The 24,051-nt window shown below is 37.4% G+C and overlaps 1 protein-coding gene across 9 annotated transcripts in view; it reads left to right on the top strand.

Moving 5' to 3' along the window:
- Positions 1 to 1,214: 1,214 nt before the first annotated feature.
- The window catches only part of PHF20L1 (PHD finger protein 20 like 1), a 73,964-nt gene continuing 51,127 nt past the window's right edge, over positions 1,215 to 24,051 (top strand). For 6 of the 9 annotated variants that reach the window (XM_058564955.1, XM_058564957.1, XM_058564958.1 and 3 more), the window contains exons 1-4: positions 1,216 to 1,470; positions 3,772 to 3,887; positions 21,960 to 22,131; positions 22,276 to 22,360. In XM_058564955.1, coding sequence (XP_058420938.1) covers positions 3,805 to 3,887; positions 21,960 to 22,131; positions 22,276 to 22,360 — 340 coding nt within the window. In that variant the 5' untranslated portion in view covers positions 1,216 to 1,470; positions 3,772 to 3,804. Of the gene's footprint in view, positions 1,471 to 3,767; positions 3,888 to 8,687; positions 8,832 to 21,959; positions 22,132 to 22,275; positions 22,361 to 24,051 lie in introns of those variants that run through there. The other 3 variants (XM_058564963.1, XM_058564956.1, XM_058564960.1) reach the window with 3 other exon arrangements.

A 24,051-nucleotide genomic window follows, 5' to 3' on the forward strand; every position in this document is an offset into this window, starting at 1 on the left:
AGCCAAAGCAAATCAAATGGCCACACATAATTCTAAGGAGGGTGGAAAATATAATCTTGCCATGTGTCCAGAAGATTCTGGAAATATATGGTGTACTGCATTAATGACAGCCACCATGGGAAATTTCCCAAATGTGGAAAGGGAGTTCAGATGCTGTGCAACCAAAAACCAAGAAGATAAATGTCCACTAGAGATTGTCTTATTTATATCTTTTCTATATATTGCCACATTCAGTCTAACTTGCTAGCTATTAGTAACATAGTAAGTGCTAAATGAATGTTGAAAAAAAGGATATGAATACAGTTGTTTAAATTACTGAATTCAGAGAGATACTTTGCCATTTTAACTCCATGTAAAGCATGATAAATATAAATGTTATTTGTATGCAACGTTGCATTTAGAAAACTTAAGAACCAGAATGGTTTACTGGAAAGAGAGAGAAAAAAGATGCTTCATCTCAATATTGCTTCGTGTGTTCCCTTGTTGGTTTCCCCCCTGTGGTGGGGACATTTTCTCTTGCGCCTAGAACAGAGTTTGAGACACGTTAGGTATTCGATAAAAGTAGTTCTGCTATTACTAGCTGTGTAGTCTTGGGGAAGTCACATCAATTTAGCCGTTGGTTCTTCAGCCACACACACACACATGCACACACACCATGTCTTAGTAATATCTGCCTTTTGTATTGGAAGGATCTCCTAGACTATGGAGAGCTGTATCAGTGAGCGATTGTGGTTGTCATGTGATGTACTCACAGCACAGTGCCTGCCACAAGGTATCCATTCAATAGACGTTTATTGACTTCATGACAGTAGCCATTTGCTCTATCCTTAATGTGGAATGGGGAGGATATCTAAGAAAGCGCCTAGTGCATTTACAAAAATTGCCCAGGACGCTGGGGTTGAGCAGTTTTGGGGACTTGGTTCCCATAAAATCAACAACAACATTTAGTAGGCTTCGCCCTCACCTCTCAAAGGTCAAACACTACACAACCGCCAATGGGCTGCCGGAGCTGGCGTTCCTTCCTTCCCTAAGCACCGCCCCTCCCGCTAGGCGCCTGCCAACGGCCGCAAAGCCCCGCCTCCCGGCGCGGCCCTCCAATCGGTTGCGCGCCCCGGGCCCAGCCCTCGCGAGTCACGTGACACGGGCAGCCCCGTTTCCGGCGCGTCGCGGGCTGCTGACGTCACCGGGGTCTGGCGTCGCCTCAGGGCTGGCCGGCGGTGGCGGCGGTGGCGGCAGAGAAGGAGGCGGCGATGGCAGCGGACACCGAGCGGGCTTGAGGGCTTGGACCGGCTCCCTCCCGCGCCACCTCGGGCCTGACCCTGAGCTGCAGCCCAAGCTCGCTCCGCTCCTGCTCGCTCCCCGGCCTCTGCCTGGGCGGAGGCGGAGGCGGAGGCCCGGGCTGGCCGCCCCGTTCGTGCCCCGGCTCGGCCCCGGACGGCCCGGCTGCTGTGCGGAGAGGAGGCCGAGTCGGTAAGAGGCGGCGGCGGCGGCAGGGCCTGGAGGCCGCCTGGCCCCCGCCTGTCCGCCCGGGACGCCCCCGCGCTGGGGTCTCTCTCCCGCCCGCTCCCCTCCCGCGTCCCTCCCTATAACTCGCCGCCCCTATTGTCTGGGCGCCGCCGCTCCCTCGCTCCCTCCCTTCCTTCCCCCTGCCGAGGGCCGGACGGCTGTCAAACCTGGAGGCTCCTCCAGCTCCCTGCCAGCCCTGTCTGAGCCTTTCCTGTCTGTCTCTTGCCACCCCGCTCCAGCCCCGCATCGCCCCGTGGCCATTCCCTGACCATTGCTTCACTTTCCTGGTGGTGTATTTTCTTGCTCATTTTCTCTTCCCTCCCGGTTCTCGTCTCTCGCAGCTTCACCATCCTTATATATTTTTTTGCCATTCGTTTTCGCTTTCTTTCATGTTTTTATTCCTCTCCGTTCTGTCTCCCTTTCTCTTTTTGCTCCAAATTCCCCCCCCACCCCAATTGACTGTCTTATTTTGTCTTAGTTTTCATCAGTTCAGTTCCCTCCTCATCCTCCCCACTCTACCCAAGAAAAGGGGAATCTAGCTTTTTGTGGTTACTCATCCCGACGTGTCACTGGGGGATTAGAGATCTTAACTCTATTGCTTCTTATGGGTTCTAAGTTTGATCCTAGAAAATGTTAGTAAACTACCCCTTACTAAGTTCTTCCTCCTGTGAAGAACAACAGCAAAGGCTGATTAGATTTCTACACGTTTAAGTAACTGCCTTATATATTGCACACTGACCAGACGTCTATTGAAAATACTCATACTGCAGCAACTAGAAGAATGTGCAACTGTGACATACAACTATCTGCTGGGGCTTTGGGGAGAAAAAAGGAGGAGGATTGGCAATAGATGTTAGCTCAGAGCCGGTCTTCCTCAGCAAAAAGAGGAGGATTAGCATGGATGTTAGCTCAGGGCTGATCTCCCTCACAAAAAAAAAAAAAAAAAATACTCATACCTTTGTTCCTTTTACACCAAGTACCCTCTGGACGAGTTTCCTGTTAACTTTTTAATGCACTAATCTTTGTTGTTGCCATGGCAGGAGGATATTTCCCCCCCAACCATGAACATTTAAGTTTGATTTTACATATTTTCTTGGCAAGTATTGGTGTTATTTTTTCCCCTTACCTATCAGATTCTTTCAAAGAGGAAAGGACCGTTGGTTTTCGTGTTTGCTGTTATGTTTTGTCCCTTTTGGATTGTGACCAAACCATTAAGAAAAATGACACAGTCGTGTGTTTTCTTTTTTAAACTGGGAGGGAGTATAGTTATATTAATAATTGTAAATAACAAAGGTTTTCGGGATCCCGCCTCTCTTCCAATAACAGTAGGTTTGCGTTCCTGATTACCTGTTATATTTTGATTAGGCTATTTCAAAATGCATGCGTATTCTCAAGGACTAGTTAGTGAAAAAGAGGCTATGTCAAGTTTACTGGGTGTTCAGTGTGGCGGAAAGGATAGCAAATAGTCCACATGTCAATAATCTAGAGGGGAATAGATACTCCTTTGTAGTTTCTTGTTTGAGTGTTACAACCACTTTTGTTGTCAATGGGGGCACTGACTTATGTTGAAATATAGTAGAAATAAATTCTCAGAGTTAAAAAAAAATAGATCCATGTTATTATTGCTTATTGAATGAAGTGTAAGAAAAATTTCCTTTGCAATTTTATGTGTTAAATTAAAATTATTGAATCATTTGCCAGCAAGGTGTGAGATCATAGGTGATGAAAAATCCTAATCACACCAGGAATTATTAAAATCTTCACTGGCAGAGGAGCGTGTCTACTGCTTCTTCCACCTTTGTGTGCTGTTGCATGTCTTATCTAGTGTTTTAGGTTAGAGGCACTCAATAAATATTTGTTGAAAAATTGCATTAATTTGTTCTCTTAAGAATCTCAATAATCGTATTCCCGAACACTCAACTGTCTTGATTTTTCAAAGAGTGGAAAACATTTTCTCCCGTTATTGTGGAGAATTTTCTTGGGTATTTTCAAGTTAAAATTTAAAGCATTTTAGCCACTAGCAAGTTTTAATGCCCATCTATTGATTCTTTTTAAGTAGTTATCTTTATGTCCTTTTTCTTAATTCATTTTCAAGATTGCCTGCGAGTTGCACAGTACTTTACCTAGAGATACCCGTAATCGTCATTCAACTTCTTTGAAATCTGGCAGTTATTTTAACTTCTCATGTAATGTTTTTAAAATTCTGTTTAATTCCCTGTGCATTTTATGCATCGGAATCTAACTTTTTTTTTTCTCTTGAGGTAGTGAAAAGAAAATACTGAAGAATAGGATCTCAAGATGAGTAAAAAGCCCCCAAATCGTCCTGGAATCACTTTTGAGATTGGTGCTCGTTTGGAGGCACTGGACTACTTACAAAAATGGTATGGAAACTATGGAGCTCTTGACCTAAAGCACAGCTGTAGCCTTATGTATGTTGGTTAGTTGCTGTTCTCCTGACAGTGGCAGAAACATTAACATGTTCACATTTTGAATACGTGTATACATTGTTTGTTAGTTTTCCTAATCTTCAACGGACTTTGCAGGCTTAGCATTTTTGTCTCTATATCTCATATTCTGTATAACTATTTTCATCTCTCAAACACCTAAATATTTTTAGTCACAATCATTTTAGGTGTTTGAGAACTGAAAATAATTATATAGGATATGAGATATAGAGAGAGTATCAGTACCCTTGTGTACTTAACAAGAACTTTAGTGGTGGTGGGAGGGAGGGGATTAATCCAGATAACAAGCTTCTCAAGTTTTGGATAAAACTTGATATAAATTTATTTTCTTGGTTTGTGTCAGAGGCGGTCTTTCAAACTACAGAATATGTTGATGGTTAGCAGTCACTATTCACTATCCCACCTAAAACCAAAAACCAATTTACCTCCTCTTTCCCTGGGGGGCAGTGACCTAACTAAGGACAGAGTGTTACAGTCTGCTGTACTAAATGGGCAGTCCTTTCAGACATTTTCTTGTTTCTTCTCCTATTCTGGCCATCTCTGATGAGTGGTGAGTTTAGATACCCCCAGCATACCCCTTACATAACAGTGTAGGAACAAATCGCTTACCTAGGGGTAAAACCACCTGGAAAGGAGAGAAGGGGAAACAACATACAGGGGTCACCAGACCACGGTAGGAATAATGAGGAGTCCTTCTTTCTCCAAGGAATACGTTCCTTATTCCTATTAGCTGGCCTCGAGTTCTGCTATCTGGGAGGACATCTCTTGTTGCCATCCTCAGCCCCCTGCCCTGAGAGGCCGTGAGAGAGGTTTCTTTCCTGGAGGGGGGTGCCTCAGCTCCTCTTGAAGTCTGCTTATTTTGATGAAGGGTCTAGCGGTTTAGCAACTCCAGGACTTTGTCCACCAGACTTGTTGGCATTTTCTCTCATTACGCCTCCCTTAAAAACATAGTGGACGTTTTGTAGATTTGCTTTTGATTGGTTCTCATGAAGTCAGCTTCCTGAGTTGGCAGTGGCAGGCAGAGAAACCTTGTGTAGTCGTAATATTCGACTTCAGATCAGGCTGGGGTTTTTGTCTCCTAGTGCTTGGCGTTAGAACTCTGGACACGTGTCTGACCTCCAGCTTACTGGGCTCTGTCTCTGGCTCTGCTTTGAGACAGTTTGAAACTGTGGTTGGAAGTAGGAAGGCGCAGTTATTTGGCCTCATGGCTCCAAGCTGCATCTCAGTAGGTAGTTCTTTTTAGGGGACTTATGTTGCTCTCATCAGGTGGCGAGTGTACACAGTAGTTTTCAGGAGGGGCTTGGGAAGCGCCTGGGACCAGGCAGTAGCATCTCTCATAGTCATGAAGCCAAAAGTTATCTTCAGACATTGCCAGATGTTCACTGGGAGAGCACACATGCTCCTGATTGAGAATCATCGCGTTAGACCATACTACAAAGGATGCCAGTGTAGTCAGTAATTGCTGTCTTTGGTTCTGATTTGACCAAAAGAAGCTTTTTACTCTGAAGGCACACTATTGAATCTCTGTGTGATACAAGAATATGAGAAATGATACTTCTTACTTCTTTGATGTTAATCTTAAGTTATCTTTTCCTTTTTTTAAAGTTACTGGCTTTTTGAATCACTAGTTAATTCACATTAGTATATTTTCATAGGCTTCTAAAGTGACAAAGTTGCAATTCAACTAGCTTCCAGTTTTGGAGAAGCACGTGGTTTATTAGTTCTCTCAGTGGCTTTTAGGGATACTGACATAATTAACTTTGGTGTTAGTAAGAAATTCACTTTTAGTGGTGAAATGTTTACTAATTCAACAACTGTTAAATTGATGATTCAGTAGTTAAAAGAAAAAGATTATAAAAAAGACCTGCTTTAAAAATCAAGCCTGAGTGTGCTTTTAGAGGATTCTGGGCTTGTAGAGTATTTGGAATTTCAGAGAACAAATGAAAGTTGTAGCTTAAATTTTTTCATTGTCTTATGCTTCTTACGAAGAAATTCCTAAGTGCTTGGGTAGGGTGATAACATGGTATGTACTCACTGATGAAGTTTATATTGAATACTAATGGCCCCAGTAATAGTGGTCTCTTTAAAGTAAGTAAACATTAGCCAAAATAATCGTGTATGATAATCACTGCAACTTGTCATCACTTTGGTTTTTATGAGCTCATTTATATGAAGATTTTAGCATTCTGCTGCAGTTGGCTCCTTAATTGAAAAAGAGTTAAGAGCATTGTATATACATATTCTAGGTAGTTGAAAGAAATAATTTTCTTGTTGTGACTTTGTTTGTTAATGTCAGTAGTGTCAAGAACTATTTAGGGTTGGGTGACTCTTTAATTTGGTATTAAAGTGCTTTACCGTAGGACTACTAATTGCTAAGATTTATTGAATTTTATAGGGTGCACAAAAGAAGTGCTATGAGACACTGCTCTTAACAGATTTTATTCCTAAATAAAATAAACTCTATCTTCATGTCATTTTATTTGTTAAGGACCATTCTGTATTTCATATAAATTCTACAAATTTTTGCTTTAGTATCAGGTAAAAGTGTAGAAGGATTAGTTGAGTGTTGAGAAACTTGAATATTCTTATGAGGAGCAAAATAGTTAATCACTGAAAATGTACTGAAATAATCCGCCTCCCTCTTCCATTATCCCTCCCTACTGTCTTTCTTATTCTCTCCTGTTGCATCCGTATTGAATGCTTAGTCTTCCACGTTTATTCAGTTCAAATGGATAAGTATTGAGTCCCTATTTGATATGTCTTTTGAACGGTTACAGGCATTGGACAGGGAGGGACGAGCAGGAATGCAAATACTGCTTACCGTCTCTGCACTCAAGACATTTACAATAAGCAATCTATTATTAAGGAAGTAACTTATCCCATGTTGATATGTTGCTTTTTAAAGAGAAGCGCAAAAGGAAATTTGTGATAGGGAGCACCCAAGGTGCCAATTTATCCTATGTGTAAGAGGTTTTTCCTATATAAAAAAGGAAGATAGTTTTTAGTATGTACCCCAGAAATAAGAGGATATCTCTTCTCGGTTTTTTGGCTAAGATCAACTGTAGAAATAAAAGGATAAATTCTAAATTTAGCAGGTAGAAATAAACTGAAGTTAAGCTGCCACTTTTAGGTTTGGGGTAGATTTGATGTAATAGGAAGATTCAATCTGTTTTTCTTAGGAAAAGTACATTATTACTGCTTGAGCAAACCATATCACATATTCTTTAAAGTTCAGAAAGATATTTCATCCTTGAAAATACACTCTGCAGTTTTTTTTTTTTTTTTTTTTTGGTGAGGGAGATCAGCCCTGAGCTAACATCCGATGCTAATCCTCCTCTTTTTTTGCTGAGGAAGATTGGCCCTGAGCTAACATCTGTGCCCATTTCCTCTACTTTATATGGGACGCCGCCACAGGATGGTGTGACAAGTGGTGCCTCAGTGCGCACCCAGGATCCAAACCCGCCAACCCCGGGCTGCTGAAGCGGAGCACGTGCACTTAACTGCTTGTACACTCTGCATTTTTAAGTAGTGATTTATTACGTTTTGTATTCCAAGTAGCTTTACATTTACATCAGAAAATTCGTTGACGGTTTGATTATTTACCAATACTAATGAATGCAGGCCCTGAGAAGCTATTGAGAGGCCAGTTTCAGTATGTGGTTTTTGATACTTGGATCTTTTCTATACTTACTAAACCTAACTCTTAGTAGTGTGGATTGCTTTAATTTTTAAAAATTTTGTAGTTTTACTTAAAACATTTTGTGTAATTTCTTTTTCAATGGTCTTTCATTTTACATGTCTTTTAAAAGACTTTTAATATGCCAGCATTTACAGCTAATATGGTCATTTTCTATCTTATCTTCGTCATATCCTCTGTACATCCAAACCTTGACATATCAGTTTCATAATCTCTTGGATGTAGTAACATCACGAGAATAAAAATGGATACAGGTTGTTGATACAGGAATGTATTTGGGGGAAAGAGAAAGTTCAGAGTTGAAGTTACATTGGAGACACTGTAAATGAAGTCTGAAGACAAAAGAGAAAGGTTCAAAGTCAGGCTGTCATTTTCTGAGATTCCGTAAATATGAGTAAGTCTTTGAACTTGGTTGGCTTATCAACAAATGGAAGCAGTGTTACTGGCTTTTACTTACAGGATTATTTTAAAGATCAAATAATATAATGTATTTAAACTTGCTTGAAATTCTACAAAATAATGCATAATTATAAACCACTGAGGTAAATGCATGGGAAGAGGGAAAATTGAAAAAAAAATCTTTGGGGATCTGAAGACTCAAGTATGTAAGTTTTTAAATGTAGCTTTAGTTTTGAGATGAGAATGGCCTGGAATGGAGAAGGAAATCATGTCATTGCAACAAGCTATAAACCATCTTTTTGAGGTGGTAATAAAATCTTTATGTTTCTGCAGAATTTTATAGATTACAAAGCACACTTGCAAGTATCTAGTCATTCTGCATATTGTTCACTAAGAAAAGTGATGGACTCAAACTGGTTTTGACTACTGATTTAACTTCTTTTGATTGAAATTAAAATAGTTACTTTATAGCAAGTGATTTAGTTATGAAAACAAAACAAGTAATATGCTCTGGTGTTACTCTTAAAAGAAATTTGAAATTATAGAGTTAATTTAAAACATTCAGATGAGTTATGCTCTTCTGACCTTTTTGAGAATATTTCTATTTAATTCTCTTCTAGATCTAAAGGAAAGGAAAATGAAAGATAAAAAAATGTGGAGATGCCTCCAAGTATCAGAGTTTGATAGAACAGTATAAATTTGAATTGGCAAAATGCCGTTTCCACACATTTGGAGTTTTTGAACTGTATGGAACATTTGCAAATGTGAGTTTTTAAAATATTCATGAACAGAATTTTAATAGAGTGGGAAAATTGAGGAAATTTAGATTGTAGCAAGTACAATTTAAATAAAAGTACATATTTTCTGAATAAAAAAGGTTGCTTTTTTCTGATTGGATTTAGCTATTTAAAGGAAAACGCTGGTAGAGATAAGTTGTGTGACCCATATTTGGAATAGAAGAGTGCTCCTGAAAAGTAGTATGTGGAGCAAATTTTAAAACTGAAATCATATTTAAATTATATTAGGTGAGTTTTAAATTTGTAGAGACCTTAGGTGAATGCTTTTAAAATTGTATTCTTTTGCTAATAGGAATACAATTTTGTCTTTTTGTATGTTGGCTTTTCCTAAATCTGTATATACTTGAAAAATATTGAGTTCTTATTTTGAGTCACTAATTACCTTTGAAAACCTACGATTAAGGCCCCTTCCTATAAAGAACTCTAAATTGAAATCCATAAGATTTTTTTTGCATTCTGAGATTCTTTACATTCAGAAAGTCACATATCTTGACTCTTAAGATCTTAAGTGAACCCTCAGTTTAATCTTTAAGCAGATCTGCATCAGTGCACAAACATTTTAGTTCTTTAGTTTTTAAAATTTTCACAAAAGAATGCCCCATAAACTTTTAAAGATAAAGTTCTTTCTCTCCCTCCTCCACCCACAAAAGGTGTTGAAAGCAAGATTAGAAATAGGGGCAGAGTGGACATATTTATTTTAAAACACACCTGGTTTGTTCTTGTTGTTCTTGTTCTAGTGTTCTTTCAGTTTGTTGATTTTTTTTTTTTTTTTTTTTTTTTTTTTTGGTGAGGAAGATTGTCCCTGAACCAACATCTGTTGCCGATCTTCCTCTTTTTGCTTGAGGAAGATTGGCCCTGAGCTAACATCTGTGCCAGTCTTCCTCTATTTTGTAGGTGGGACACTGTCATAGCATGGCTTGATGAGTGGTGTGTAGGTCCTTACCTAGGATCTGAACCCACGAACCCCGGGCTGCCCAAGTGGAGCACGTTAACTTAACCACTACACCACCGGGCCAGCCCTTTGTTGATTCATTTTTTTTATAGAGTTTTTTCTTATATGCTCAAATTTTTTGCTTATCCTAGTTTTCTTGAAAGGCAAGAGAAAAGGAATATTGGAAAAACTAAATTTAACTGTAAGTCAGAAAATGTGGGTTCTAGGTGCTGTTCTGCCATGAACTGTGTGACTTCGGAGAGTTATTTCTCTGCTTAATGTCCTTAAAATGAAGGTGTGACATATTAGATAATCTTTCAGGTACCATGAATTAGAGACTCGGATTGTTTTATCTATTTTTCGCCTATTCAGGGATGACAGATTTTTTAATCTCACTTTTAGACAGATAACGCAGACTACAGGCAGAGGTAAGATAGACAAAGTGTAGAAGTCACATGTGGCTTACTCAAAACTGCTGGAAGAAGAAAAAAGGAGTTGAAAAAAGTGGAGAAAGGCGAATATAATTTGGAACAAAAATATAGAGGTTTGAAGTATTTGCAGTTTAGTGGTATTGAGCAGCATGTTATCTTTTCTCCAGCCTGCTCTCCCACTCATTTAAATGCTTTTTCATTAACTGTTTAATTTGGAAATTACTTAGAATCATAACTGTTGGCTTAAAAGAGTAAATTTATCCAGTAGGATACTTTAACTCACTAACCTTCCATGTGGTTCCAATTCACTAACAAATTGATTCTTTTACAAAGTTCGTCGATACTGTAGTTTGAAAGTAATTTAGGTGACATCCAAAAGAGTGATTCTCAAACTTGAGCCTGCGTCACAGTCACCTGAAGGGTTTGTTCAACTTAGGCTGCTGCGACAACTGCTGCGGCTTCTGATTCAGCAGGTCTGAGGAAGGGCCTGATAATTTGCATTTCTAGCAAGTTTCCAGGTGATGTTGATGCTGCTGGTCTGGGGACTACATATGAGAACCACTGGTCTGGACTTTACAGAATTATTAACCTGAAGATAAAGTTTTTGAGGTGGATAGCAAAGGAAATATCCAGGATTACTTTTTGAATTTATAGTCTGTTTTAATTATTTATGTTAGTTGGAGGAAATAAAATTTAAGTACATTGCAAAGTGATGCATGATCCAAAAATCTTTTTTTGCTATTTTTCAGTAGAATAGAATAGAATAGATTGACCTGCATGTAGTTTCACGTGCTTCAATTTTCTTGCTCCTCCTCTTCTGTAATCTCCAGCCCCACCTGGCTGGATAGTTGTTGGAGTTTAGGCCCTCGTTGCTAAAACAAACAAACAAAACTATCTGTGGTTATGGTTAATCATGGATTTACCATATCATGAGATTTATCATATCATGAGATATGATTTCTATAATTTAGGATGTATAGAAAATATTCAGTATGTCACTTGAATTTTACAAGAAACCTGTCAGAGTTGATAGGGATGATCTTTACCAGTTTAGAAATGACAGATCTGAGGAACAGAGATGTTTAGACTGTTCCAGTTCATCTAGCCACAAAAGTCAAGTCTCATAGTCAGGTTCTTTTGGCTCCAAGTCTAGTGATCTCTTTACTACAACCCGTTGCCTTGTGAGTAGACCCTGAAGCTTGGAGCCTCAGCTTCAGGGAGTAAATGGGCTCAGTGTTCATAGGCCGTCGTAATTCGACTTGCTCTAGTGTTATGCATGTCTGGTGGGTAGAAGGGCCCTGAAAGTCCAGCATGCCTGTGTCACTCTTTTTCAGTGGAATTAGAGAGCTTCTGTAAGGCAGGTTAATTTCAGGCCTGTCTATCCTAGAGAGTCTTCGTTCCAAGCTTACCTTAGAGTCACGCTTTCAAGCAGATGATTTCCTAACCTCCTTCATAAGAACCTCAGGCTTATTGTGCTGTGCTTTGTGTGTGTTCGTATAGTGACAAGGGTTGGACCAAGAGAGAAGACAGTTTTATTTGCTTGTCTGACATTTGGTTGAAGCTCAGCCATCACATATCACACACATCCCACTCCCTATTCATTACATCATTCCTGCTTAATATTATTATGTATTGTGAGGTTTTACACTTGTCACATCACATTAGATAATGCTTTATTTTGTGGTGAGTTGATAAAAGCCACTAGGTTGGGAAATAATTTATCTGCGGTGGTAGTCAACTCTACTAAAAAGAATGTTTTGCAATTCTAGTTTTGCTGAGTAGACAGAACTAATATCTGCAATGCTTAAGGGTTTTTAATTTTGTTTTTAAATGATTTTTTTAACTGAGGTTGAAAATACTAGTTTTAACTTTTAAATATTAATAGTATAATTTTTTAAAGGAAATTAACTTGATATTGAAAAGGCAGCTTAGTTTTGCTATTCTTTATAAGGGTCCCAGTGTCTTAGTATTTTTATATGACTTTATATTTGAAGAACTATTGACCATCCCTGCTACCACCTCCTGCAGATCATTAGTAAGCACATAAAAATTTTCTTTTTATTAAATTAGAAATTTATATGCAAGTATTTTGTTATTTCAGTAATTATAATTAACTCAACTTTGAGAGAGAATTGTTACAGTAAAATTGAAGAAAGAATATGGATATTTATTTAATATTTAGTGTATCTGTCTTTTTTCTCATTGCCAAAAAACCAACCCTCTTCAATTAAAAATGAATATGTTTCTAGTACATCATCGTTAGGTAAGGTACTAAAGTATAAGCTGCTTATATGAAATGATATATATTCAAGGCCTAGCCCCTGTTACTCATAAAAGGTGCCCAGCAAAGTTTATTGGATTTTAGTGGGTTGATAAAGAATGAACCAAAAAGTTTTAGGGATATCATGAAATCCGGTTACCATTGCAACAAAAAAATGAATTGTGACTTACTGGTTGAAAACTAAGCTTAGAATGATATTTGTCAAACTAGATTAGAAAATGTAATTTCACTTCTAAAGTCACCTAGTATTTTTCTTAGTTCTGTAACAAATCATATCCTAAATTTCCTGTCTAATTTTAAAATTTATGTTATGACAATTTTCAAACATCATAAAAGTTAAGCTATTTTCGTTTCTCAGACTTTTTCATTTTAATAATGTGATGTTTCATACTGAGGCATAGTTGAGATGCAGTGTACCTTTTGTTTTGAGACATTTTAATAATAAAAGAACCTTTTTGCTTTGCTTAGTTTTTTTATGCATGGGGGGCTATTTATTTTGTATAACATAATAAAAGCTGTTTTCTCTACTCTTTGGGCTAACAAAAGCCAACTTTAGGTGCTGTTTGTATCAAAAGCAGAAGATTAAAATTAAATTTGCAAGGAAAATAAACAGATATATAATTTGATTTTCATATTGTTTTTCTCTGTTTTTGGTACCTCTTGGTAAAGAGCCTCCTATATTTGAAACACTGCAGTAAGTCTGACAAGAGCTGAAGACCATAAGTTACAAGATGAAGAATATATAATTATTGAAAGCACAGTCTTTAAGGACAGACAAACCTCCGTTCAGGGATCCACCACTTATTACCTGTTTTTACTTGAGCAAGTTAATTAACCTTTCAGAGCCTCCATGACCTCCCTTTACTAACTGGGAACAATAATAGTACCTAACTGAAAATGTCCTTTGAGGATGAAGCAAGAGAACGCGTATTAAGAGCCTAGCATAGTTTCTGCCACATGGTAGGCACTTAATAAATGTTAGCTTTAATAATAATAACAGCATGAACATTAGTTCTTCTAAGAAAGTGGAATCTGATGGGAGAGGAGTCAGTGTAAATTCTTAAAACTTCAGTTGATAGGCATATAAACGTACATGACTGTGTTGTAGTAAAATAATTTTTTTTTTCTTTTTTGGTGAGGAAGATTAGCCCTGAGCTAACATCCATTGCCAATCCTCCTCTTTTTGCTGAGATAGACTGGCACTGGGCTAACATCCATGCTCATCTTCCTCTGCTTTATATGTGGGATGCCTGCCACAGCATGGCTTCATAAGCAGTGCATAGGTCTGAGCCTGGGATCCGAACCTGCAAACCCCGGGCCGCCAAAGCGGAGTGTGAGAACTTAACCACTACGCCACCAGGCTGGTCCTAAAATAATTTTTAAGTGCTATATTTTAAGAAATAGAAACTGAGTGGACTGCAACCTACTAGAGTTTTGAGTTTTGTGACAAAATTAAGCAACAAAGAGTTTGGTTATGTTATTCTGAGCAAATTATGAAGTACATAAACTGAGTAAAATACTGGTGACATTTTTTGGTAGAATGGGAAAGGAATTCTTGATAGTCTGATTCTTACAGTAAGAGATGGTAATGAGTATAAAGGCTGTGGTGTAGGCGTTTTGATTTGGTTAGAACTGACAGTATGAATGAATGTAGGCATGGCAGGAGATTCAGGTGCTAAGGAGATAGGAACAGGAATTTAAATCTGGTGATCTGAAATGAGGCCTTAATTTGAAAGGGGGCTGCCACAGGGTTTTAAAGGAAAATACATAGTTAACTCGGATCTTACCTGTTCTCTGCTGCAAAGGCTGTGGACAGGTGGGAAGCAGGGTGATCTGACAGCTTGTACTGGACATGTGTCCTGTGGATGAATGGATCCAAAAAGAGGCCCTGAGGGATAATGTGGTGAGACCTTTAGAGTTCAGTGTTGAAGGATATGTGATTTTGACATACAAGGTATTGTCTGAATGTCCTTGAAATTCTAGATTATTTTGTATTTATACTTCATTTTGGAATGTTGAGTTTGAATTAATCAAAAGACTTTTGTTTTCATTGTGTTCTTCTTAAGTGTGAAACAAATTAACATGCGGTATCTAAAAAAGCACTTCATCTAAAAACACTGTAATAGTATTAGGTGACGTTGTTATTGTAGTTAGAATCAATAAGTGGAAGAGAAAACACTTGAAAGTTATAAAGCATAAATGTAAATTTAAAGTACTTCCAGAGAGCTAAGCATTTTAAAATGTTACTAGATTATAAGAATATTATGTTTGCTTTGGATTACATTCTATATTAGTTTTTATTATTTGGCACATAATCCTCCTCCTGACAATCATAAGTAAGGAAGTTCTTACCACTCTATTTCTAGTTCTTCTAATGTGTTTTAGTCATTTTTTATGACACCGTGTTAGTTTCTTGCTTATGAAGTTCTTATCCACAAAACTGTTTCGAATTGTTAATCCTAACTTCCTAAGATTCTGCTAACATTTAGACTGTGTTTAAGTCATATTTCAAATGTATTTCATCCTTTAAAAATTAAAGAACTACTTTATCCAAGAGAACATCAAATTTAGGTACTCTTTCTGTGTGCTAATGTACTATATTTTATTATACTAGCTATTATATTAAAATTTTGTTAACTTGTGTGATTCTCTTTTTCTCTCCTCTTCCTCCTGACTTTGAGTTTGTTGATTAGAATAATATCTTATTTGTATTTGGAGCTTTAGTCCTACTTCAGTGTCTGGTATGTAGTGAATTAGAGACTGAGTGTTTGTTGAGTTAAATGAAATGAATGCGGAACTGTCAATTTTTAAATTTATATAAATGAGAAATTTTATTGTTATCAATATAAACAAGAAAAGAACTATTATTTAAAATACATAATTTGGGGGCCGGCCCTGTGGCGTAGTGGTTAAGTTTGGCGTGCTTTGCCTCAGCAGCCTGGGGTTTGCTGGTTCGGATCCCAGGTGTGGACCTATGCCATTCGTCAGCTATGCTGTGGCAGCGACCCACATATAAAGTGAAGGAAGATTGGCACAGATGTTAGCTCAGGGTTAATCTTCCTCAAGCAAAAACGAGGAAGATTGGCAACAGATGTTAGCTCAGGGCTAATCTTCCTCAGGAAGAAAAAGTACATAATTTGAATAATTTATTGGGCAGTTTTTAAAAATACTTTGCCTTTTTAATTCATATGACACTATTCAAGTGATGAGTTAAGTCTCAGAGTGAATTCTGGTGATCTTTAGGACATTTGATAATGTTACCTGGCCTCGCTTAGTGGATTGTGACCTATTGATGAGTGGTTAACAACTCTGTCCTTTGGCTTAAGTGCAGGAGGTCCTAGGATTTAAGTGTATTAATGAATTTCCCTGGCCATTTCCTCATGATTGACTTTCTTTATCAATACAGGTAAAAATCTGGATACATCAAACTGGACAACAGATCAGAATGAGTTCCCTAAATTCAAATAATATTTAATTGTTTTATTGCTACTACATTGAATATAAAGGAATTTTTTTTTTTTAATCTGTCAGATTATAGTTGCATACCCATCATTTCTTTCTTCCTTCCAAGGATGATGGAACACCTATGGTTTGAGTGTTAATAGCTGATCTTGCATTCCAGAAGGTTTTTTTTTTTTTTTTTTTGATCATGAACCCCTTTGAAAATCTGATTAAAGTTGGGAACCCCCACCTCAAGAGAAATACTCACATATATCTACACCAAACACATAGCATTTGGCATACAGCCTCAGGGAATCATGATCTCCTGATCCAGTGGGTGAGTCAGGACCCGCCCATGTAAAACAGTTAACAGTGTGAGCCAGTATGGGAATTCATCTGTAACGGTAATTCCCATTTTAGATTTCTCATCTTCGCTTTGTGTTTTGAGAACACTCACGAGTTCATGCTATAGGGAACCAACACAGTATATTCAATGTATAGCTAGCCTCTTTGGTCAGGATCTGGTTCTTACTGGATTACAGATTCTGTCTAGAATCCATAGATCTTGCTACTCCCGGAACAATCTTGTACAAGTGGGAGGCACCAGTGACAGTGTTAAAATGCTCGTAAGATGAGGCAATTAAGTGTTGTAAGAGTTCAGAGAAGGTGAAAATAATTTTTATTCCTGGTAATGGGCTTGCTCTGCTCTGTAGTTAGAGCCACAGTTGAACTTGACCATTAGAGAACTTTGACCACACTGATTCAGAAAGGGTCCCAAGAAATCAATTGAGAGCTTACAGTAGTAGAATTGCATGTATGAAAATTCTGTTACATTCAGCAAGAATCATTGTAAAGTCATCTCAGTATTTCTGGATGCTGTTTATTTCCATTAAGCCTAATAACCAGTGTTAGGGTGGATCATTTTTCTTGTTAAGTTTGCTGAGAGTAAACTCCGTTCTCTAGGATTCAAGTATGAAAGACATATGAGAGCAAAGTAGACACACAGCAGTGGAGGCAATCCCTGATTTTCTACACAAGTAAATATCATTTATGCAATGCGTGCATTTTGAAGTGGGATTATACTAGGGAAGCTGATAGTGGAAATTTTATGCTGTTTTGCAGTAATAATGATAAGAGGTAAGAGAGCTCTATGTAGAGTTTTGGCATGGATGTTGCCTTCTTTCCATTTTTTTCTTTTGAACCCTTGAGAGATGCCAACTGTGGTGTTCTTTTTCTTCTTATCCCTAATTGTTTTAACTCTGAAACACGTCTCCCACTTCTCAGATCTTTTCCCAAATCATTTATAAATGTCTGGGACTCAGCCTAATCACTGTTCTTTACTCTTAACAGCTTTCCTTGATTTCAGCCTTTAAAAAAATGATAAAACAAAAACATTATGACTATATCTTCCAAATTCAGCAAGAAAAATCTTACCTTCCATTCACACTCAATTATAATAAAGCATAAATCATGCATCAAAATAATATTGCTGTATTTCAATATAGGCATTTGTGAATACATTTGTTTAACAGTATTTGTTTTTTTTTTTTGAGGAAGATCAGCCCTGAGCTAACATCCGTGCTAATCCTCCTCTTTTTGCTGAGGAAGACTGGCTCTGAGCTAACATCTATTGCCAATCCTCCTTTTTTTTTGTCCCCCTCAGGCCCCAGTAGATAGTTGTATGTCATAGGTGCACATCCTTGTAGTTGCTGTATGTGGGACACGGCCTCAGCATGGCCGGAGAAGCAGTGCGTTGGTACGTGCCTGGGATCTGAACCCCAGGCCGCCAGTAGCGGAGCGCGTGCACTTAACCGCTAAGCCCCGGGGCCAGCCCTGTTCAACAGTATTTTTCATTCACTATGTGTATCCAAGCATTATTACTATGGACGATCTGCTAGAACAGGGAAGTTATTTCACTATTTAGGACTATATGATACATTGCCATTTTGTGCAGTTTACATGTGAAGATCTTGATGTTGGGATTTTTTTCTGACGTGTAACTGATAACCAAATTAAGTACAAATTTTAAAGGGTTCCCTGTTTGTAGAATGAAGAGTCATTTTATTAGTTTGCTATTTCAAAGCCTTTTGGTTTGAACCTAGCTAACTAGTCCAGCCTGATGTCCCGCTGTTCTCCTTTATTCACCTTACTACTTACCATGTAGTCTAGCCAAAGGGAACTGTTTCCTTGAAGTGCCTCTTTAATCCCTGATCAGGAGATCCTTGAGGACAGAAACCACATCCTCCTTGTCTGGCTGATTGCCTAACCCTGAGTCACATGATGGTTTTAAGTAAATGAGTATTGACTGAATAAATGTGTTATGCTCTGTGTATACACTTTACCTGTGTTTGTACCATGTTCATTAAGTCTAAATCCTAGACGTCTCCCACCAAGACCAACATAGATAATGTCTGCCATGAACCTTCAGTGAACTCCTCAATTTTCTCTAAACTATTAATAATAGCTTCTTATATAAAATTTTTGTATGTTCTTACCAATTTACCAAGTATGATATAATTACCTTGATAAGGCCTTATCCCATTTCTCCTGTAGGCTTTTGTGCCAGTTAGTTTTGGCTTTGAATACTCTACCTGTGTTCTTGGACAGTCTTCATCTGTTAAATGGGGACTGTTATCTGTACTTGGGATCATTACCAGGATCCAGTGAGGTAAAAGTGTATAAAGAGAAGTTGACACTAAGTAAGGAAAGAGCATAGAGCCCGATACACATTTGACTCTTAGTAAATATTCTGATTCTTCTCTCTCTCATCTGACTCTAAGCTAAGCTCCTTGAAGGCTGGAGTTAATAATGTTTCCTTTTTACCTACCAAGAGTGCCTAGCAAGTGCCTTAATCTTACTAGATGCCCAAATATGTGTTGAATGAATGAACAGAAATTTGGACATTCTTGATAATGGTAATATGTAGGGCAGTTTTATTTAAGATTCAAAATTTGATTAGTAAACATTATAAAAATTAAAATCGATAATAATCTTGGATATTTGTGTCCCTTATTTAATTCTTGGCCTTCATCAAAGTTTACATATCAATCTCTAGATCTTTATGTAAAGAGTGTAGCATGCTGTAAATTATCCCCAAAATAGAATTTTTAGTCTGATTGTTGCATCAGGCATCCTCTTAGCCAACAGAATTTGAAATATTTTGGGAAAACTCTAAGTTACTTACAAATGCAATCGAGATTTGTCATTTGAACAGATTCTGCTTCTTTGCTGAGTTCGATTATGTTATGACAGTAAAGGTGTGTTTGGCTCGTTACTGTGGACTGTTCTCACTTTGAGAAATGCTTCAAATATGTAGAGTTGTGTACAGTCAGGTGTCACTTAACAACAGGGATATATTCTGAGGAATGCATCGTTAGGTTATTTCATTGTTGTGCGAACGTCAGTGTATTCACACAAACCTGGATGGTATAGCCTACTCCACGCCTAGGCTAGACAGTACTCATCTTATGGGACTACCGCAGTGTATGCAGTTCATCATTGACTGCAGCGTTATTGTGTGGTGCATGAGTACATTTAGAATTGAAAGGAACCTAGAGAATAAACCCGTTATTTTTTGTTCAAAATTAAAAAGATGTGGTAATAAACATGTGAAATTTATCAGTTTTTATAGTTGATGGAAAAATCTCTTTATAATAGTTATTAAGTGGCAAGTGAATGTTGAAAAATAAATTAAGGGACAACTTAATGCTATTGACAGTTTTTATGTTTAAAAACCAGAGCAGCAAAAACAAATCAGAGCAACGCTGCAAAAGACAAGCTTTATGGCGTTGATTCTAAATGGTTGGAGTCGGCATGAGCACCTCAGGGAGTGTGTTAATTCCCTAGGTTTTCTTGTTTTTGCTTTTCTTTAACAAAGTGTTTCCTCACCCACACTCACTCCCCAGAAAAGATAAAGAGTAAGATCTAACTTAAGGTTACAATTGAGTCGACAGCCTTCTTGGTTCTGAAGAAGTATGCAGATTGTCTTTCTTTAACATCACTTCTATTCATGCCAAGCATTCCCTGAGTGGCTGGTGTGTTCTGTCACTGTGCTATCTGCTGGGGGACAAAGATGGACATGACTCAGTTATTCCCTGAAGCTCACAGGCCAGAGTAGCTTCTAACATCATGTTCCTTAGATCTCTACGATCTCGAGAAATGTTAATAAATATTCCATGATAAAAGGGTTACATAGTTATTTAAGTGTAATAATAGCGAATACTTTATCTCCATCTTGTTGATGAGACCAAGAAGTCTTTCAATAAAAAAAAACAGTTTAACTTTTTTTTTTTTTTTTGGTGAGGAAGATAAGCCCTGAGCTAACATCTGATGCCAATTCTCCTCTTTTTTGCTGAGGAAGATTGGCCTTGGGCTAACATCCATGCCCGTCTTCCTCTACTTTATATGGGATGGAGCCACAGCATGGCTTGACAAGCGGTGCGTGGGTGCATGCCTGGTATCTGAACCTGTGAACCCTGGGCCGCCAAAGTGGAGTGCGCACACTTAACCGCTTGCACCACCAGGCCTACCCCAGTTTAACTTTTTTTTAATCCAGTATTTTCTTAGCTTATTTGACCATGGGACCCTTTTATGTGTCACACGTAGTAATGTCTCAGGGGCTGTAAATGCTCTGTAGCATGCAGTTAGGGAACCTGCACAGAGATGATAATGATGGGATGGGTACAATGAGAGCAGCAGGGGGAGGGGTGTTGGGGAAGTCTTCACACACGTGATGACATGTTAAACTAGGTCTTGAATGATGAGTATACAAAGGAGGGGAAGGGCAGCTAGGGCTAGGCAGAAGAAAGAGGGTACAAAAGCACAGACATTTGACAGAGCATGGTGTGTTTGAGAATCCAAATCATTCAGTATCATTCAGCCAAAGTGGGGCAAGAAGCTATGCCAGGGAACAGTTCAGGGTCCTTGAACTGTGTGAAAAGCCTGGCGTAGCCTGGGCGGTCTATCAAGCAGGGAGTGATCAGTTCCTAAATGTCAGTCATGTGAGGTTTGTTGTGCTTTATATTTAAATGTGACTTTCCCCAGGGAGAAGAAAAATTCCAGATTTATCAAAAGCTAGCAAAAATATAAGATAAACTATTATGGCTGAATCATCTACCATGTGCTGCTATTGAAGTCTTAAGGTTATTTAATGATACTTTTTAAAAAAAATTTGAGTCATCTGAACATTTAATACGGTAGGAATGATGAAGCAGTTTTCTTTGTTAAAAGTTTCAAGTGAACTAATTTCTATTTTCGAATTAATCACATAAGAATCATCACACATGAAGACAGAAAAATGTGATGATGTTTTTGTATTTTTAAATTTAAGGTTTAACTGAGCTTTCCCTACCATCATTGATGCTCATTACAAAATATTGAAAAATATAGAAAAATAGAAAAAACAAAGTGCTTTTATGCCATATAGAGACAAATGTGCGTGTTGGTACTTTTTGCAGGCAAATTTGTTTTACATACTTATAATTCTACTGAACATAGTGCTACCTCTTTTTTACATTTTCTTGTTTTATAAATTCTTTGTAAACACCACGTTTAAAGACTATGTAATATTCCGGTCAGTGCATATACCATTGTTTGTACAGCTTTAAACAGTCTTCAGTTTTTCTAACCATATTTTTAGGTGATTTCTGTTTTCTTTGTTATTATGATAAGTGTTTTGTATATATAGTTCCAGAATTGGAATTATTCGATCAAAAAGTAGAAATATGATTAAGGCTCTTGAAGCATGTTATCAAATTACTTCCCCAAACAGTGCAGTAATTTTTATTTCCACTGGGAGTGTATCAAAGCGTTTATTTCATTAGGTATTGAGAACAGTCATTTAAAAAAAAAGACAAAAATAATAAAGCAAACTTTGTTGATCCAGTAGTTTAAAAATATGGACCCATATAGTTTATGGTTTTAATGGTAAGCAATATTTCATACTTTTTAATACTTTTTGTAAACAAATGTAAGACTTTTCTCTTGGTATGAAGCTCCTTTTTATTTTTCAGGTATCCATCACGAATTGAAAAAATTGACTATGAGGAGGGCAAAATGTTGGTCCATTTTGAGCGCTGGAGTCATCGTTATGATGAGTGGATTTACTGGGATAGCAACAGATTGCGACCCCTTGAGAGACCTGCATTAAGAAAAGAAGGGCTGAAAGATGAGGAGGATTTCTTTGTAAGTAGCAAGCTTTTTCCATTTGCTAGATATGTAATGATATATTTTAAAAGGAATTCTGTTAAATTTTACAAAAGCTTGTTTTTATTAAGAAAATGCTTATTTTTTATACATGGTATTGATCTTAAAAGTTGTTTAAAATAGGATTTTAAAGCTGGAGAAGAAGTTCTGGCTCGTTGGACAGACTGTCGCTATTACCCTGCCAAGATTGAAGCAATTAACAAAGAAGGTACGTATTTGAAATGATCTGAGGTTAAAATGGGATTAATAATAAAATTTAATTGTATTTCCAATTGTAACTAATGTACGTAATTGTTGCATATAGCTGTTACTTCTCTTAGTTTTGTAGGTAATGAGTTTCCTGCTAGTATTCTTTTTTGGGAGCATTTGTTGTATGTTGTATAAAATAAGAGGGTACATAATATATACTTACTGCCTAAATAAACTGTTTAAATTAATAGAGGGACATAGTTGTTTAAAATTTTTCAGCTTTCAGTTCACAGGTGTATTATATGCATTTTATTTCTACCTCTCTATTTCCAGTTTATGGGCTAAGTTACTTTTATGAGCATCTCAACCAGAATGTGAGGAAAGGTTAAAGATAATGGGGAAATTCAAATCAGTTCAACTAGGAAGTGAAATACAATACAATATTTTCTGAGAAAAGAGTGGGCACCTTTAGCATTTTGAGGATTTCATTTATTGCAGCTTTCCCCCACCCCTTTTTTCTTAATTTCTGTAGGTAATTGAGAGTTAATTTTCCTAATAGCCTTTTTTGGTATCTAATATTGACACTGAGCAAAAGTTACTGAATTGATCAGAAATGTTGAAAATAGCACTGAAATCAGTATGTTAGTGTGGCATAAGACGAGTAAATCTATTGGACGGATAATGAATTAAAAAAAAAGAACTTGTAGACTAATTAATTTGGAATGGCATAAGAATTAATATTTAAATTATTATTGGAAATGTACTTAATTATTTTTTAAATTTCTTATTTAAAAGCTCGTTTAAAACAGTTGTGAAATACTTGTAACTATATTTTTCAAGTCAGTAATACATTAGTTTTCTTTACAATTATGTCTTAAACTTGACCACTCATTCATTCTTTTTACTAAAACACACATTGAATGACAGCTTCCTTGCAAGAAGGGCATTAATCTCAGTAAGGGGACACTTCCTTTAAATGGAATCTTAAAAGACAAACAAGTTAGCTAGATAAAGAAGGAATGAAAAGGCTTTTCTGGGAAAAGAAATGGTGTATGTAAAGAATAGAAGAGAGGCATGCCATTTTTCAGGACCTGCAAGTCTTCCATGTGACTGGAGTGAAGGATTCCTTTAAAAGGAATAGAACAACAGAAGAGGTTGGAGAGAAGGAAGGATTGGTATATGAAGCATCTTGTAAACTTGCTAAAGAATTTGAATTTTATTGAGAGGTGATGGGAACCGTGGAAGGTATTTAAGCTGAGGATTTAGACTAACAAACTTGAGAAAAAATAGGAGGTAAGAGAAGATAGAAGAGGAGAACATGTGAAAAGAGATATATTAAAGAATGTTAGTTGTGAAAAAGTAAATCATAGTTGTCTAGCTAGAAATTATGATGTAACTTTACGAAGGCCTTATTCGAATTTATTGTTTTAGTGAATTGAGATAACAAATATGGCTATGATTTTATTACCGCTAGTCACCTTACTACCAGAAGAGTTGAGGACATCTCAGTTGATAGGTTTGCAGGTTACTTTTCCTTTTCTAGTGGGACCTTCATCTCACTGTGCACTTACAGTTCTGGAGAGCTGTGTTATAGACCTCATATTCCTGTGTTTTATACACGTGGGCTCCCCAACTTTCTAGTCCAGGGCCTAGCACAGAGTAAGCAGTCAGTAACAATTTGTGGAAGGAAAGGAAGAAGTAATGAATCAG

Source organism: Diceros bicornis, chromosome 21 (genome assembly GCF_020826845.1).
Source record: "Diceros bicornis minor isolate mBicDic1 chromosome 21, mDicBic1.mat.cur, whole genome shotgun sequence".
NCBI classification, from domain to species: domain Eukaryota; kingdom Metazoa; phylum Chordata; class Mammalia; order Perissodactyla; family Rhinocerotidae; genus Diceros; species Diceros bicornis.